The sequence below is a fragment of the Pan troglodytes genome, chromosome X (genome assembly GCF_028858775.2).
Source record: "Pan troglodytes isolate AG18354 chromosome X, NHGRI_mPanTro3-v2.0_pri, whole genome shotgun sequence".
NCBI lineage: Eukaryota > Metazoa > Chordata > Mammalia > Primates > Hominidae > Pan > Pan troglodytes.
Window position 1 is genome coordinate 131,062,301 of NC_072421.2, and position 19,514 is coordinate 131,081,814.

General features: G+C 38.8%; 1 protein-coding gene across 1 annotated transcript in view; it reads right to left on the bottom strand.

Annotated features, from left to right (window-relative positions):
- Nucleotides 1–19,514, bottom strand: part of GPC3 (glypican 3) — a 452,497-nt gene that overhangs the window by 61,038 nt on the left and 371,945 nt on the right. Inside the window, 1 exon segment of the mRNA NM_001135737.1 lies at nucleotides 2,274–2,433. Coding sequence (NP_001129209.1) covers nucleotides 2,274–2,433 — 160 coding nt within the window.

Sequence of the window (19,514 nt, forward strand, 5' to 3'; positions counted from 1 at the left end):
CAGGGATTGGGGGCCTAATTGCATTTAAGGGCAAGAGAGAAGAAGCAAAGATGGCTTTAGGTTTAAGCCTCAGTGATCAGAAGAATGATGGTCAGTTGATAAATCTGACTTGTGACACATCACGTTGGGGGTGGTGGTGGTGAAGTCAGAAATGATTAATAAGCAGCTGGAGATGTGGGATGGTAGGAGAGCAGTTGAGACTCGTGGTAATGACTTTATGTAAGTTATTTCCCACAGTGTTATGATAGTTAAAGAATGTTCATTGTAGGATTATCCACAACAGCCAAGAGGTGGAAGCAATCTACATGTCCACTGATGGATAAATGGATAAAAAATTGTGGTACATACATACAATGGAATATTACTCAGTCTTAAAAAGAAGGAAATCTTGTCACATGCTACAACATGGATGAACCTTGAGAAAATTATGCTAAGTGAAATAAACCAGTCACAGAAGGACAAATAGTGCATGATTCCATCATATATGAGGTATCTAAAGTAGTCACAGAAGCAGAAAGTAAAATGGTGGTTGCTAAGGGCTGGGGGAGGGAAAAATAAGGAGTTGCTGTTCAATGGACATAGAGTTTTAGGCACACAAGATGAAAATGTTCTAGAGATCTGTTGCACAACAATGTGCATATAATTAACAATATTGTACTGTACACTTAAAAGTTTAAGAGGGCAGATTCCATGTTAGTTTTTTTTTTACCTTAATAAAAAATAAATAAATCATAAAAAAAAGTTGAGGCCAGCCATGGTGGCTCACACCTATAATCCCAGCACTTTGGGAAGTTGAGGTGAGAGGATCACTTGAGCCCAAGAGTTTGAGGCTGCAGTGAGGTGTGAACGCGCCATTGCACTCCAGCCTAGGGGACAGAGAGAGACCCTATCTCAAAAAGGAAGAAAAAGTCAAAAGAGGGAGAGTAGATAAGATCTGCATTCTTTCTGGAGAAGAGAGAAAAGACAGAGGCTTAAGAAGGGACATCCGGATAATAGCCAGTTTCAGGTAGGATTAGGAAGAAGAACTAAGAAGGAAAGAGGCTGCCAGAGAAATAGGAACATTTAGCATCTCAGAGGCCATGGGTGATAGGGTTTTAAGGAGAAGGCTGTGCACCACAGAGGAAAGAGAATGGCAGTGGAAGTCTCAAGACCCGAGGTAGATTTCTAGTTCTTCCATACAGAGCAATCTCATTTCTTCTCTGAGCCCTGGTTTTAATTACCTGTAAAATCAAAGAACACCTATCCACATGAAAGTACTCTAAACTGTGATATGGAATACAAATTTAAGGAATTTTTGTTGTTGTTTTGCCTCCTTGACCCCAGCAGTACTATATTACTTTTTTCTATTGCTCTTGTTGTTTAGTTATTATTATTTTTTTTACTGAGACAGACTCTGGCTCTGTCTCCCAGGCTGGAGCACAGTGGCAGAATCTCAGCTCACTACAACCACTGCCTCCTGGACTGAAGCAATCCTCCCAAGTAGCTGGGACAATAGGCGTACCACCACACCCTGCTAATTTTTGTATTTTTGTAGAGACAGGATTTCATCATGTTGCCCAGGCTGGTCTGGAACTCCTGGGCTCAGGTGATTCTCCCACCTCAGCCTCCTAAATTGCCGCGATTACAAGCATGAACAACCGTGCCCTACCACTCTTGTCTTTATGTAGGTCTTCAGTCATATGCCATAGCCTATCTATGTTAGACTGCTTGTGAGAAAACAAAATAGACATAACGTCCTAAGAAAAGAAGGTCAGCTAATGGCTCTTCCTTTGAAAGTTATCCCACCAATGGTTTTCAGAAGACTTCCAAGGTTGCATTTCTTTTTTTTGTTTGTTTGTTTTTAACTTTGTTTTAAGTTCAGGGGTACATATCTAGGTTTGTTATATAGGTAAACTTGTGTCATGGGGGTTTATGGTACAGGTTATTTCATCCCAAATTTGCATTTTTTATTATGCATTTCTTTTTATAAATGAGAAGAACCAAGGAAAACTCCAATGAGAAACAGAGCCAACTGATTAGGTCAGTTCATTTTAGATAATGAAAAACAGGAAGTTACCCTTTTAATCTACCAAAGGTTGGAAATGGTGGGAGGAAAAGAAGGAGGCTACCTGAGAACTTCACTTTCTAGAGCTTGTATAGTCTTTCCTTGAAGAGTTGATGAGATTGTGTGTTGCAGGGAATGTAAGGGAATTGCAGACAGCGGGTTCAATTTATTTTTAATTCCTGAGCATCACCATTTTTAGATTACATTTGGGTCAGCACTAATCAGTTACCTGCAAGGAAGCGGAGCTGATTCTTCACTTTCATCATTCCATCACCAGAGCCTCCAATGCACTCATCTTCATCATCACCGCAGTCTCCACTTTCAAACCCTTCCTCATCCAGGTTTTTATCCAGAACTCTACCTTTGGGCACAGACATGGTTCTCAGGAGCTGAAAGAAAACAACCAGGAATGCATCAGCTCTTCATATTTCTCAGGTGGGTCTGCACAGTGTGTTATTAACAGGAGGCATTAAAAATGTTCAATGAATTACACAGAAGCTGTAAAAAATCACTTTCAAATTTACGTAGGGGTAAACTGCTTATACTCTTTAGAGTTTCAGACTTCTGAACCTTTCCATAGCATTTGATGTGATGGTCTACTCCTTGACTCTACTTACATCATGCAGTAGCCAGAGTGTATATTGCATTAGATCTTCTCATACCATGGTATTTAAGCTCCTGAAAGTCTCCATGATACAATTCACTGATGAGGAACTTAAGACATGATAAGGCAAAGCTAAGAGGACACCAAGACCAGAAAAGATCCCTATGGAAGCCCCCAATAATCAAATTTACAGTCACTAAATTAAAACCACAAAATGCTTCCTACCAAATGAGGAGAATAGCAGTGCCATTTTATACACATGTACACTGACTACTTACAATCAATCATCATTATATATGCCTTGATCACTGGAAAAATTGTTCAATATTCTCCTCTCCCGCAATTCCAATAAGATGCTTTTAAATTTATTTTGCTTTATTGTAGATAATATGCACACTAAGAGACATGTTTGTTTCACTCTGCGGTGTCTGGCTTTTCAGTCACATGGCCAATGCATTACTAATTTCACGGGACTCCCGCCTTTCAAAAGCCTCTCCACTGACCCAGAGACCCAGCACACCGCACGAAGGGTCCCTGAGGGCCGTTGTCAGATTCCATCTTATTTTTCCTCGCCATCTCTCTCCAAGGCTTCATTCTCATATTCTGTTTTTGTCCTGGCTTCTTCCCTATCACCCATTTCTCACCCTAAATCTTAGATCCAACCCCTACTTTTAAAAGACAGCCAACAAAAGATTCTGGATATACAGAAACTGAGATCTTTGTGATTGTGGAAGAGGTATCCAGAAAGAAAAATTGCTGCAAACACAAGCTGGGGTTTCTGCGGTTTCCATCGTCCCTATGTTTATGTCATGGCTAAGTATACTTTTATGTTCTCCACCTGTGATTTAGCTGCCACCCTGAGATCTACTTGGAAAGAGCTACATACTACAGAGAAATGTGATTCTGCAGGTGGTTTTTACGTTTTTATTTTTATTTTTTAGCAAAGAAAGGTAAGTCCCAAAGAGATTTTTGTTTTTGTTTTTGTTTTTTTTTCTGGCCAACAACCTCTAATGGTATTGGAGAAGCCAATCTACCAACTGTCTCCCACTCCAGCACCACGTTCACCCTGCCACTTCCGCTGCTGCTCATCATACACAACTACATTTATTATATATAAATACAGGCTAAGATGAGCTAGATTAATGATTCTCAAACTTCTTGGTCTCAGGACTCCTTTATACTTGCTGAGAACCGTAGAGTTTATATAAGTTATTTTTGTTTATGCAAGTTATATCTATCAACATTTGCCATCTTAGAAATTATAACTGAGAAATTTTAAAAATATTTATTTGATAGCTTCTGTAAACATAACAAGAATGAACCCATGATGTGACATAAACATTTCTTTTTTTTTGACACAGGGTCTGGATCCATCACCCAGGTGGGAGTGCAGTGGCATGATCATGGCTCACTGCAGCCTCAACCTCGCAGGCTCAAGCAATCCTCCCACCTCAGCTTCCTAAGTAGCTGGGACTACAGGTGTGTGACACCATCCCCAGCTAATTTTTTTTTTTTTTTTTACTTTTTGTAGAGGCAAGGTCTCACTATGTTGCCCAGGCTAAAACATAAACATTTTTGAATGACAAACATATTTTCCCAGACATAAGATAATTCATAGGAAGAGTGGCACTATTTAACAGTTTTATAAATCTCTTTGATGTCCAGCTTAATATAAGACAGCTGGATTATCAAATCTGCTTCTCCACTCAATCTGCTGTGATATATGGTTTTGGTTGAAACATTTGCAGTTAATCCAACCTCCCACAGATATGTCATGGGAAAAGAGAGAAGTATTTTAGCAGACTTTTCAGATAATTGTGGAGATTTTTCTTTGATACTACATTAAAAACTCAACAAGTAGTTAGTTGCAGTGTGGAATATGAAACTATATAAATAAATATATCATATCCTGTTACATTTACATCCATTGGTATGCTTTGAACTTTGAACACGCATTTTACTCATTTTGTATCATCATCCATGGGTCATCTGGAAAATACTGGCTCACTGAGCAATGCAGGTCTTCCCAATGTCAACACCTTTCATTATATGATATAAAAAATCACATTTGTTAATATTATCTCCAATCTCATCTGAAAAGTCTTTAAGTTTTGGGAAGCTCTCAAGCTCACAGTGGCAGATAAAAGTTTAAAACAATTTTTGGTTTTCTATTGAAAGCCTGAATTTTATTATTGGCAATAAATACTGCCAGTTGTTTTCCCTGAACTGACAGGCTCTCTTTGTTCCTTTCCAAGAAAATGTCTAGCAAGTATTCAAGTCTGCATAACTATAGTTTGTCAGTCATTCTCTCAAGTAAAAATGAAACAGGAAGCTCACAGCTCAAATTTCTCACAAGTGCTTTTTCTTGAGATGCACATTGACATGGTTTACTGTGTAAATACTTTCAGTGTACTTCCCATTTTATAACACAGAATCTTTTAAAAGTGCAAGAGATGAGGTTTAATAAAATTAGTAACTTTTTACAGATTCAGCAATGATATCCTTAAGTAAAACTGCCCTTTATTTTTCTGCAAGTACACACCAGTGATGAATACAATGACTACTAGTACATTTTGGTGCTATTGGCTTAATTCATCCTGTGGTGTCTTGATTCATACTGTGGCATCGAAGAGTTGTACTTGCCACTGCTTTTGAACCATTGTGCAAATATCAACACAGGGGAAAAGACAAATAACATCTTAGTACTGTTGTGCAAGTAGTTTTAACCTTGTGGATCCCTGGATTTCTTGGATTCCTAGGATCCATAAACCATTCTTTGAGAACTGCTAATCTAGCCTATAACATCACTTCAGTTTCACCAAAACCCCCAATGCCCTCCTTTATCATTATGTCTTATGAGAAATTTGCTTTCGATATAAGCATTTTTATGTTAATTTTCAAGAATGCATCTTTTGTGTACATCATGGAATACCTGAATGAGAATTTTTCACATAAGTAGAATTATGTTTAGATATAGATTAGTGAACTTGCTATTTCTCAAGCACACCTTGCATCTGTCCCTTTCATTAACACCTTCAGTACACATTCATTGAGAATGTACTATGAGCTGTTCTTCATTTATGTCTGTTCAAAGTCCTCCATACTTTCAAGCCAAGTTCTAACGCCATGTCATTAATAAAGCTTTCCTGGTAGACAGTCATTATAGCTCTCCCTCTCCCTCTTCTACCACTGTTCCCTTTATCTGTACCTCCTAAATGCCACTTTCTGTATGCAATCCGGTATTTGAACATATGACTTCTCTCCACCACCATCCTGTGAGCTGCCCAGGGGTTTAATCTTATATATCTTTGAACCCCAGAGCATTTAAGGCAGTGTCTAGCACATAGTAGGCACTCAATATATGTGCTATTGAACTGAAGCAAAATGAAGTGTTATGGTATCTTTAATTCTTTAAAAGCTATTTCCACAACCTTATGAAAAAGGAGAAAGTCAAGGCCCAGATTAATTATAGAAGAAGAATTTGTGAATGAGTAGCTAAACATTTTTGGAGGACCTTGGCTAAGACACATAGCTAATCTTTGAGAGGCCGTTTCCAACCTGTGTGCAATGCCCCCACTATTCTTGAGTAGCTCAGTTTAAAACAAAGTGCAATTAAACAAAAACCCTTTAAAACTTTGCCAGTGAAGTTACTTCTTTAGGTATTAAATCACTCCCATTCTGGTGACAAATTCAGCATGGAAGAAGGATTATAGTAGACTTTTAAGCCATTTTACACAGACAGCCACTGATAAACCTAACCCTCACACATTATCAAAACAAACCCAAACCTAGAAATCTATTGTTAATGCGAAAATCTTAAAGAAGAGACTGAAGCTCCAGAGTGTTGAAAGAAGGGTAATGGGTCAGAGAGGAGGAATTGCCAGCAAGGAGTGGATTTAGGCAGCCTGGAATTTGGCCCAGAAATCCAATTGCTTAATTACAATTCACAATATTGACCTTTCTGTTCCCTCTCTCAGTCTTTCAGACTGAACACTAACTTTATGAAAAGAAAATTATGAGGGACTTACACACAAAAGCAGGTAACTTTAGGGGCCTAATGCTTTTGATTAACTGTTTGCCATTTTCAAAGGACACTGTCCTGTTAGCTTTTTAAAAGCCAAGGCACACAATAATGATTATCAATGTAAACGATCATATTAAAACCTACGTCTGAGTATTTCATTCCACTATCCCCATAGACATTCTGTTAACCTGACACTTCTGCTGTGCATTACTTTGAATACAGAGGATACCTTAGTGGAAGTGCACAAGGCCCTTCACATTCCAGCTTTTTCTACAGCCACTACTGTCTGTGCAACTCTGTTTTAGCCACTGAGACTATCACAGTTGCCTAAGCATACAATCAACTTTCTTTTAGAATCTAATATTTTAAATATGCAAGTATCAAATATAGAAACGTGAAAGGAAAAGAAACAAGGAAGAAAACCCCTAATTCCCAAACTTTAATAAACAATGTTTGTGTTTTCAAAGGTCAGCACTTTTTAATGCTTGTTTTTAAATTGAACTTGCATTTGGGAAGCAGATTGACTTGAGTTCGAACGCTACTTTTTCCACTTATTAAAACTGTATTTTCAGACAAGCTGCTTAATCTCCCTAAACCTCAGTGTCCTCATCTATAAAATGAGAGAAATAACGCCTGCCTCACAGAATTGTTGTAATAAGTAAATATGATAAATGTCATACTTTAAATGGGATGATGCATCTATCCATTAAGGGATCTATCAACATTTACTTAACCATTTTTCTAATATTGAATATTTGCATTGTTTCCTGTTATTTTGCTTTTATAAACAAAAATGTAATCATCAGGAACATTCACATAACTCTTTCCATATTTTGGATTATTTCCTTAGTAAGGATACTGGGTCAAAGGGTATGTACATACTTACACACTGTGGGAGTGATTCTCTAAATTCCATAAAAATCACCAGGATGCTTATTAAAAAATTAGCCTCGCTAAACTCTTATACATGTTGATAGGAATGTAAATTAGCACAAGCACTATGGAAAATAATATGGAGGTTTCTCAAAAAACTAAAAATAGAACTACCCTATGGTCCAGTAATCCCACTACTGGGTAGTTATTCAAAGGAAAAGAAATGAGTATATTGAAGAGATATCAGCACCCCCATGTTTATTGCAGCACTATTCACAATAGCCAAGATTTGGAATCAACCTATAATGTCTATCAACAGATGAATGGATGAAGAAAATGTGGTATATATACACAATGGAATAATATTTGGCCATAATAAATAATGAAATCCTGTTATTTGAGGCCATATGGATGAGCCTGGAGGACATTATGTTAAGTGAAATAAGTCAGGCATAGAAAGATAAATACCCCACATTCTCGCTCATATGTAGGAGCTAAAAAAAAGTTGAGCTCATAGAAGTAGAGAATAGCGGTTACTAGAGTCTGGGAAGGGGAGGATAGGGAGATATTAGCCAATAGATACAAAATTACAGCTAGATAGGAGGAATTAGTTCTAGTGTTCTATACCAGGGTCCCCATACTGCAGGAGGTGAGTAGCAGGTGAGCACCTGGGATCCTCCTTCTATCAGATCAGTGGCAGCATTAGATTCTCATAGGAATGGGAGCCCTATTATGAACTACACATGCAAAGGATCTAGGTGGCCCTCCTTATGAGAATCTAATGCCTGATGATCCGAGGTGGAACAGTTTCATTCCGAAACCATCACACCCCTGGTCCGTGGCAAAATTGTCTTCTACAAAACTGGTCCCTGGTGCCAAAAAGGTTGGGGACCACTGTTCTATACTACTGTAGGATGAATATGGTTAATAATAATTTATTGTATATTTTCTAAAAGCTAGAAGAGAGGATTTGAATGTCCACAACACAAATAATAAATGTTTGAGGTGATGGATATGCTAATTACCCTGATTTCATCACTACACATTGTATACACGTATTGAACTATCACTCTGTGTCCCATAAATATGTACAATTATGTGTCAACCAAAAATAAAAGGAAAAATAAAGAATTAAACATTTTTTAAGTTGAAAGGTATTTTATAGGAAAAAGAAAAATATCTAAGATAATACATATTGTAGAAGTAATATTTAAATAACAAGTAATTCAATGTGTAGCCATAATTCCCCCAAACACCTAACAGAAACATAAGTTTTTTCGTGTACAAACAGTCTTGATGGCTTACATTTTTGTGTTGATATTGAGCTCTTGGCAATCATTCAATCATTGCTTTCCCAATTATATCCAGGTCAGCAATTTTGACAAAATAAATACAAATTGTGATTTCGAAAAAAATAAAAAGGCAAAAGTTAAAAAAAAAAAAAAAGACACGCTCCCTGGCCCAATTCACTTACAGAGTTTCTGATTTGGTGAATCTGGGATGGGGCACACAGATCTGCATCTATTTTTTTTGAGCCGGGGTCTCACTATGTTGCCTAGGCTGGTCTCGAACTCCTGGGCTCAAGCAATCCTCTTGCCTCAGCTTCCTGAGTAGCTGGTACTACAGACACACGCCAAACTAGATCTGTCCCCCTCATCTTACTGTGAGTGAACCGCAGACCACTCCTTACTCTTTCAGAAAGGCTGTTCCAATGTTACTCTGCTTCCCAGAATCCCACTGAAACCATCTTTTGACAAGAGCCACCAGAGCACCATGCATGTTGGAATCCTTAGTAAACGCTCTTCAAACCATGTGTTTAAAAGTAAATATAATATGATGATTTCCTTTTCAGTTAGGTATGGATATCTTGACCTTTTGTCTTTGTAGTTAAGGAAAATACCCTTGTATAAAGGTGATTGACTTCATTTGATTAGACAGGGAAACATTTAAAGTTAGCCTTGGAACAGGTACTCAGGGTTGTGTGATAAAAGGAAACAAAAAGCCTGGAATAATTGCTTAAGAAAATTGGAAACACAATGAAAGGGAAAAAAGGGCTTTCTGAAGTACAGCAATTTCATATTTTTAAAGCCATAACCAATATAACAAAAGGGTATGGCAGCATGGGACAATGAGATTTGGCTGAAGCTCTTTTTGTGCTTGGTCCATGGGAGATCAAAGGACATATTTATTGTTTGGAGAGGGATCAAATATGTTGAAATTAGACCAGTGAGAGCAGCAAGTCTTGATCTGTCTATATGGTATAAACAATATGCCTCTTGGAATTGTCTTGATTGCAAAGATATGAAGCTTATCAGCCACACACTGTGCTGGGGTTTAACATATGTTCTCTCACATAATCCTCAATACTCTCCACCAGTTTGTATAACAGGGAAGACTGCCATCCCCATTTCTCACGTTAAGGGAAGACATTGAAGCTCAGTAACCTTACCAAGTTACTGAGTAAGTAATAGAGATCTCATTAACAGTAACATATTTGCCCCCCAGGTCCAGAACTCTTCAAAAGAAACATATGTCTTAGGTAAAGACATCAACGAATGGGGCCTTCATTGTACATTTTTGCCATCTTTACTGCCTTTAGCTCAGATAATTTCCATTTCAATTCCATTTTCTCAGATGCTGGGCATTAACTATAACTTGATGGGAAAGCTTTTCACTATTGGGTGGGAGGACCAGAAGGGGGAGATAAGCACTGGGCATTGAACAACATTGGATGCTTCCTGCTTGCTTTCCCCAGGCTTGTCATCTACTGTGTTTTAAATAACCAAACTATCTCATCATGAACAGGTTTGTTTTGAAAAGCTTCAGACAGCTGCTTAGTACAGAATGAAAAATTCCATTACTGCTGCTACATGGCTAAGAGTTTGCTTGACTTTAAGCTCTTTAGCATTTAAAAAAAATAAAGGGATAAGTAACAAAATAGATACTGCAAATACGGGAGTTGGTACATATTTTAAGGATTTAGCTGGTTTTATCTCTTTTGGCTACTCACATACTTTCTGTAGGCATTTTTTAATATCTGGAATCCAGGTTACATTTTAAAGCTATTAAGCTGGGCTTATAAAACTGATTTTGAACTATTTGGATGCTCAGCTTTATACAACCTGCAAAATGTGCTTTGGGGTCCTGGCTTTCCGTATCCACAGCAATGTAAACACATGCTTTACCGTTTGTATTTGAGTAGCATAAGCTAATGGAAAACAAATGTGGTGACTCCAATGAAGCCCAGCTTTTTTGGAATGCCATTATTATTTATACGTTGTGCACATCCACAAGGCCTAGCACGTGACCTGTGCTTTGCGTGCACACTCTCTTTGAACGAATGCACCAAACCACAGCCACAACTAATTGGAAACAATTGCAACTCCACACATTTGAGATAAAGCCAGAACCCAAATGTATAGGCCTAGAATTAATGGCTATATATGCACTTCACACGTCGGGGGGTGGGGGGCAATAAAGTATAGCAGTTAAGGGCATGAGCTTTGGAATCTGACCAGCATGGATGTGAATCCCTACTCAGCCTACTTACTAGCTGTGTGACTTTGGGCAAGTCACTTAAACTCTCTGAGTTTCACTTGCCTCACCTGTAAAATGGGGGATAATACTATTTATTATCTTCACAGGGCTGTTGAAATATTAAATAAAATAGCACCATTCACCTTTCATATAGTTCCATGTATTCTTCTTTTCTAGAACTTTCCACTGTTTGTAATTATATATTCCCTGTTGCATCCCCACTAGACTAACAGAAGGGATAAAAGTGTGTTCGGTTCCCAGTGCCTAGCACAGTGTTTGGTACAAAGTAATGAACAGTAAATATTAAATGGATGAATGAACAAATAAATAGAATAATGCATGTAAAGTGCTTAGCACATTGCCTGGAAAGGTAATAAGTTATTGGACATGTTAACTCTTCTGCTCGGAATAACAATGATGATCTTGAAGAGGAAAAGAGGAGGAAGAGGGGTAGTAGTAGCAGCCATAGCAGCAGACATAAGAGCTTGTTACAAATACCTCCTAAGGCAAAAAAAAGTAATACTCCATGGCCACACACTGAAGCACTAGAAAGAAGCCTGGGTGGAATTTTTGTGGGTCTGGGAAAACCCTTCTGGATGCTCCCAGTAAGATAAGAGTCTGTGTACCAAGGATACACACAGAGATGTTTAATGACAAAGAAGAGAGACCTGCTAGAGGCTGTGCTTCCATATGGTATCAGCAAAGCTACCCACACCCACATATGTTCTTGCCTGGGCCTTGCTTCCACATCTGCCTCTGATCCACAGAACACACTTTCTCTACCACTTCCAGCTTTCCCAATTCTTACTTTATGGTTTGTGAATGCAGCAGTGAAACTTATGCAAATATGTCCCCCTGTTAAATGGATAGGAAACAAACAAACAATGAAAACACCAGGATGTGAAGAAGCCGACCCAGGATGGAATTAAATCCATTTCAGTGGGGCTCCTTCCCCATTGGTAGAAATGGTTCTCTGTAGTTCTAAGAAACTGTCCGCTACCTCAAAGTGGAAAATTTCCAATAATATTACCAATAGCTTAGAAGTGTATAGGGTTTGCTTCTTTTCCAAGAGGAGGCATAGCATGGTGGTTAAAGGTTCATACTCTGGAGTCAGAAAACTTGGATTCAAATTGACTCTATCATTTACTAGCCTTGTTACTATAAATAAGCTATTATTTTATTTATTTTTTTGAAACAGGGTCTTGCTCTGTTGCCCAGGCTGGAGTGTGGTGGAGTGATCACAGCTTACTGCAGCCTTGACCTCTTGGGCTAAAGCAATCCTCCTGCCTCAGCCTTCTGAGTAGCTAGGACTACAGGTGCATGCCACCACGCCTGAATACTTTTGAATTTTTTTTTGTAGAGACAGGGTCTCCCTATATTGCCCAGGCTGGTTTTGAACTCCTGGGCTCAAGTGATCCTCTCACCTTGGCCTCACAAAGTGCTTGGATTACAGGTGTGAGTCACTGTGCCCAGCCAACAAGTTATTCTTTAACCTCACTGAGTTCCATGTTTCTTCTCTATGAGTATAATAATACTTGTATCCCTCTCCCACATTGTGTAATTATGGGGATTAAATGAGGTAATTTGTGTAAAGCACTGAGCTTAGTATCTGGTACACAGCATTCACAAAATATTAATATTATACATGAAAAACTATATATTTATAAAATCTGAATTTCCAAACAGGATAAATTCAGAATTTTTGGTATAGGTTAACATTCAGTTATGGCCTGGGTAAGGCTAAATCTGGAGAACATGGTAAGCCCTCAATAAATCTTCATTATTGAGTCACAACTATTAGCATTTTATGATTTTTATAATTAAAAGCTGCTGTATCTGTTCTCTTAGTTGATCTATATGGGACCCCTGTGAGGCAGCAGGGCAGGTATTATTAGCCTCATTTTACAAATGAGGAAATGAGAGTCGAGAGAGATGTGGGGCAACATGTCCATTTTCAGCCTGAAAACTTTCCTCAGGGTAGCTAGTATAAAGTTGTTAGGATTTGGAATGGGGCCAGGAAGGAGGGGTTTTGAACTCCAGTATTAATCTGGAAAGGGCATAGCCCTGGGACTAGCACAATGCCTGACACATAGTGGGTGCTCAGGACATGTTTGGTAACTGAAAGAATGAATGAACCAATGGGTTAAGAAATTAGTAAGTAGCTTATTCACTGATTTTTTTTTCTTTCTTTCTTTTTAATAGAGATGGGGGTCTCGCTATGTTGCCCAGGCTGGTCTGGGACTCCTGGGCTCAAGCAATCCTCCTGCCTTGACCTTACAAAGTTCTGGAATTACAGGCATGAGCCACTGTGCCAGCCCTATTCATTGACTTGATTTTTTTCCAACCTCTGTCCCTTTGACCAGTCTGATATGCCATTGCTGTTTTCCTGGTATGGTAATAGCTGATTCCTGCCAGGGAGCCCTGATTCCACAGCTAGATAGCAAGACAGCTGAACAGACGGACTGAGTGATTGACTACCAGCATTTACTTTATTGGGCTACCCTGAAAGACAGGTACCATCTTTCCCCACAGATGAGGGAGACTCTTCCCATGAGGGAGGAGGGCAAAGTCAAAGAGGAAGGCAGTCATTCGATCTTTTTAAGCAAAGGAACCAGCTAACCCAAAGGGATGTGGCCAAGCAAAGCACCAAGTGGCTAAACAAGGTTACTGGACCCACCCAGGGAGCCTCTGCCAATTCCCAGGTAAGTACTCTCTTTGCTAGATTAGCCTGCCTGTGTGTGTTAATTCTGGGCTCTGTAATGCCCTCCTTGAGGGTCTCCAGCCTTACTAGAGTAAAGCTCAGTTTAAGGGGCCAAAAGCCCCACACAGTCCAGTCACAGTTATAAAGGCTGGACCTGAGATTGGCCTAGGCCCAAAAAGCTTAGCCAGATCAGGCTGATTTGCCAGCTGTGGCAGCAAAGTGCAAACACAGCAAGGCACCCTTGCGGGCCACCAAGTTCAAATTCTCCCTGAAGGTCTCTGAGCCTTGCTACCCGCTTTGTGGAAGATTGGTGACATTTTTGTCCCTAAACCAGTTTTTGTGAAAAGCCACAAGGACAAAATATAACTTTTTTTCCTGGAAGAAAAACCTGCTTCAAAGACATCTATGGAACCCCACAGCCCTGCTCCATTTCCAAATAAATCACCTCAGTTAGATGAGGGCCACTGACAGAGGGCAAGGGTCCTGGGGTGAGAGTGTACCAGGATACTACATATTTCTTCAGGGAACTGAGGTTGCACAGACATGATCTGAAGATTTACTATTGTCCAAATGCATAAATGTGATTCATTCCAAATAGACATCTTGTGGTTATACTTTTGGGAAATGAGAATTCTTGCCTCTAAAAATAACATCTGTGTATGAACCACAGCAGTCATGTCATCAAGCATTGGGCTTGAAGAGTCAACCTCAATGACTGGGGGACATCGGTTCACTATTCTTCCAGAAGGCCTCTAGTCCACTGAGGATTAATGAGATGCCTCTAGTTTCTGACAAAGCTTCCTTCCTTTAAAGACTAGGTCTAGATCAGGGTTTATAAATAGGCTTTCGGTGAGAGCAGTTTTCCTGTTCTGGTATACTATTTGAAGAATATGAATTTTTAAATATGTTTCAGATAATTGAGACTGGGACTTGAAAAACTCTATTTTGAGCTTCTAGTTTCCTTGGAGGTCAGAGATTTTCAAGCCTTTCTCTTCCCAATTTTTAGGTCACTGAATCCTAAGGGGGAAATGGGCTGTCTCTCAGGAAACATGAATAAAATCATTGCAATATTCCTATCTAATCATACACCTTTACAGGCTGAAGCAACAGCAGCAAAGGAATGGTGCCCTTGTATATTTTTTAGCTTCACTCCTTAAGTAAACATTAACTTAAGAAATGCTCAGGTCATTCTTTTAAATATAAAAAACTGGGACATATCCTAAAACAGTGCTTTGTTTGGTAAATACAGCATTAAAGATGCTAAAATGATTGGGTCTCTCTGAATTCAGCATGTATAGCTTTTGTAACATGTTGGTCACAGAAGACCACTAGACTCTTATGCGGGCCATTGGCAAGCCAAGTTATATTCTGCAGCTACCAAATGATTAAGTACTTCCTTGTTGTAGTGTAGTTCTCTTTTCTGTACCTCAAGTGGTTTGACTGGCATGGTCAAACAGTAGATGAAGGAATGTGAAATTGAACAGAACTGCTGGTATTTTCGAATAGGAAAGGAATTTGAGCCCTGCTTTTGGTAATTATTTAGGACATTGGTTGAAAGGATACCACTGAACACCGTAGTTCAACTTAAGCTTAGCCATTCGCAATTTGAATATATTTACTACCTTGTTGGCATCCCATATTAGGTTAGACGGTCTTTTAACAAAATTCATAGTCATTTAACATCTACATATTATTGATATTGGTGAAGATTCTCTCAATTTTAGCTTAGTTAATTCTACTATATCCTTACATGTTTTTTCCACAGTTGTAAAATTTTCTGTTGGGTTGACTGTACAGGCTTACAAAATAATTTCTACTTAATATTGGCCTAAACTAACCTTCACAGAATAATTGCTACTTGGCATTTGCCTAAACTAACATTCACATCGACCTTTCATCCCCTAAAACACTAGCTGATTTAGTGTATCTATATACTTGCCTTGGGGTAGCATAGCTTAGGTTAATTTCACTTCTCTGAAATAAGTATACAGTTGGAACTTAGTTCAGATACAATCATTTCCATGCTCATCTGGGTGTCTCTCATCATTGCCTCTTATTCTTGAATTCCAAACCTCATCAAGCATTCCCAAGACAGCCCTCTTGTTTTTCCTAAGAAGGTTATTAGAATTTAACCACAAGGTCTGGGAAGAGCATCATGTAACCAAGTCCAGCTAATTTGTACTCAGTGTTGGGCAGTGCTTGAACTCTTCCTATTTTGGCTAGGTATAGTTTGGTAGAGATTCTGGTGAATTATTTTCTCTGTTGGCCCTCTTTGGTGGATAGGGTGTGCACATTTTGCTTGCTCCTGGGACTGAAGTGTTTGGCTGGGTTTCTTACTTGGAATCCTTCCCTATCCCACAAAATTGTTTGGTGATGATGGTGGTGATAGAGTGGTAGGAACAGCAGAAGGTAAGTGTGGGAAGGGAAAAGGACAGCTTATAACAGGCTATAGTCAACACACTTACTGTTCCACCTTTCTCTTCACTGAGCTCAGTAGATAACAATGTCCTGATTAGTTCTAACGTGGGCTTCTCCACCATCCTCTGAGATTCCTTGTAGTCATATTCAATTAACATTTTGTTAAATAAATAGCTGTTACCCTCCCCCATAACATTTAACCCCCTTTTGATATTCCAGGTAATATACACACAGTCTTAATATCATGTTCGTTCAACATAATTCTTCTGGATACAGCTATGGTAATTTCCGTCTTTGAAGAAATCAACTTGAATGCCCTAGCTAGATGCAACAGGAGAGGGGATGGCTGGGAAATGGGGCACTTGCGTCTCAGAGGATGGCATCTAGTATGAGAAATGGAGATATTAGATGTATTGAGCACCCAGAAGTGCTCAGCATTATATTCAACACCTTACAAGGGAATTAGAAAAGAGTTGGGAAGAAAGTTACAGACTGGAATGGTAAGTGAGTTAGAAAGGACCTGAGAGAGCACATGGTAAAATCCCCCTCTCACCTCCCCCCCACCCCGACTTTACAGGGGAAGACAGAAAGTCTACGAAGACAATAGATAGTAAAGCCTTTCAACCACACCAGTGCTATAAATAATGCTAGATTGCTGCCTAATCCTTGGGGATAACACAGGAGAATCAGTTGAGGGCAGGTAAAGTGAAAAAGAAGCAAAAGAATGTGAGAGCTGTAAAATGAGTTTAAGTTCCAGTAGGGGAAAATGAGGTTCTTCTTCCTGAATCCTTAGCCAAACCTTGCCAAATAACAGGCTAGGGGGAGAGCAACACAGACCCTGGGTGTGGGTGGGGTGTGGGTGGGGGTGTGGTGGGGGGTGGAGCATGAAGCAGGCAATTTCCAGGTTGGTGTGAGTAAGTGGTAGTTACAGAACATAGAGCCTACCCTCATATAGTCCACAAGGAGTTCCTTTCTGCAAGGTGTGGAAATGTAGTGGAATAAAACCAGCTCAGTGCAAGAAGAGGAAAAGGTTTGGTTCCTACACTCAAATCATCAATTCCTACAACCTTTCAAAGTTCTCATTCTGATCCACTCCTGATTAAGTGGATAAATCAAATGCCTTTTATTATTTTCTCCTATTCATTTCTTTCTATCTATTCCCAAATAATTCCAGTTGAAAGCATCTTAGGCTTAATCATACTAAAATCATTGCATTTGCATTCAATTACACAGAATTCCATTTTGTTTCCCAGTCTCTTATACACATTTAAGCATTTGATCAAGTTTGTTAATATAAATGGTAAACTCCTAAATTATCATGCCTTTCAACTAAATCAAAACTTCAAATATGTTGCTGCCCCAGAGATGAAATTTGGTGGGATGATTATAATTTATACATCTTTAAATAGCAACTATATTTAAGGACTACCATGACATTTCAGATGGTCGACATCTTGTGTTTTCATGTTTCTGGAGAGAGGCAGGAACATATACAGTGCAATCATCACTGAAGTTGTATGTAGTGATTCCACAAGTTTGAACTAAATTCTAGCATTTCCATCTGTGAGCTGGCAATGAAGAGACCTTTTGCCATAAATGCACCACTCACAACATCAGAGACAGAGTGCACAACAAATTCACATGCTTAGGCACTCACACTTAAGCTGATACCTTAATTAATGCAAAGGAAATACATAACTTCCCTAACAAGTAATATAAAACATGGAGGGCCATGGGAATTTGGAGGAGGTTGCTGCTGCTGCTGCTAATCAAGTACTTCTTCTTCCCAAAACATGGCCTTGCCCCACCCCATCCCAGCTTGACTTCTGTTTCTAGGTATGCCCGCCAGAAATAAGATTTATTTTCCATCAACTCAACTGGGAAAACAGTTCCTTTATTTTTGGCGTTAAAACATTCGCTCCTTTATGTAGGTCAAAACTTTACCCTTAGAAATATTATCTTGCTTTTAGAGAAGCACACTCATTCACTGTATTGCTTTGTAAAATTTCACTTTCTAGCCCTATGGTAAATAATTATCAAAGTCTGCTATTTCTCGCACCCCTCTCTCCCTCTCTCTCCTTCCTTGTAATTTACAGCACTTCTCACCACTCAGTCTAGCTGACAGGGAAACAAAGAAACAGTACCTTCAATTGGACAAGGTTGGTCTTCTCTATTTGCTTCTCCTCAGATGACCCAGTCTTTTAAAATGGCCCTTGAATGCTCAATGTCTGCCTATTCACTCATCTAACTGGGGAACCTCTTCCATGCTTCAGGTCCTCCACTCTGGCAAAATCTATCTGTCAATCACTTAGGATCTTGTTCTTGGTGGTTTAAGTTTTCCATATTTGTCAAATCAAGATAATATCACCTACCTTATATGAACTGTCATGAGGAAATAATTTAGCACAGTGCCTGGGCACACAATAGACTGAGAATAAATGTCAGATTCCTTTGTCTGTTAATAGAAAATAATAATGATTTCAGATATGACTTCCCCTTTGGTAAACTGTGCATTTAAACATGGCCTTCTGGGAAGAATGGCTCATCCCAAAGGAATGATTGGCAGTGGAAATTATAGAGACTGGGGAACACTGGTGAAACAGATGTTTTGGTGTAGGTGGGATGTTTCTGGATATCCTTGCATTCACTCCACATTGACAGTTGTCTAGTTCTCCTATCTTCAAACTTTAACTCAAATTCCCTGTATTATAAGAAAAAGGCTTTGGTACCTTAAAAATCAAAATATCAGGAGAAAAAAAAAGCAACTGAAATAAGAGAACATGTAAAATAAACCTGAATACAAATGAACTTCTCCCAAATGAAGAATACTCTTAGGAGCCAGAAGTAAATCTAAGTATTTATGGCTTTTGGTGAATGTGGTTGCTCTTCTATGTAATTTGCTTCACAAAAAGAATTTAATAAGAATGTTCCAAGAGCTTTTACAACAATTTTAAACCTATTTTTGTAACAATCTGGAATAATATCAAGCCCAAAGAATGAAAGAAACCAAACTGAGCTTGTACATAAAACAACATAGTGGAATTATGAATGGCAGCAGGCTAAATGTAAAAGACAGAGGGATACATAAAATATACAGTATTATGGAAAGAGGCTTGTCACAGGAGTTTCAGTTTTCTCATCTGTAGAACAGTAATAAAAATAATCTCTGCCCTGGAAAAAGCACAGGGCTGCTTTTAGGGTCAAATGTAATAAACTTAAATAAGTATTTTGGAAACTATAAAATGTAAGAGAGTGGTTTTTGTAAATACAATAGACCCACAAGTATAAAATAATTTCCAAGCATCCATGTTAC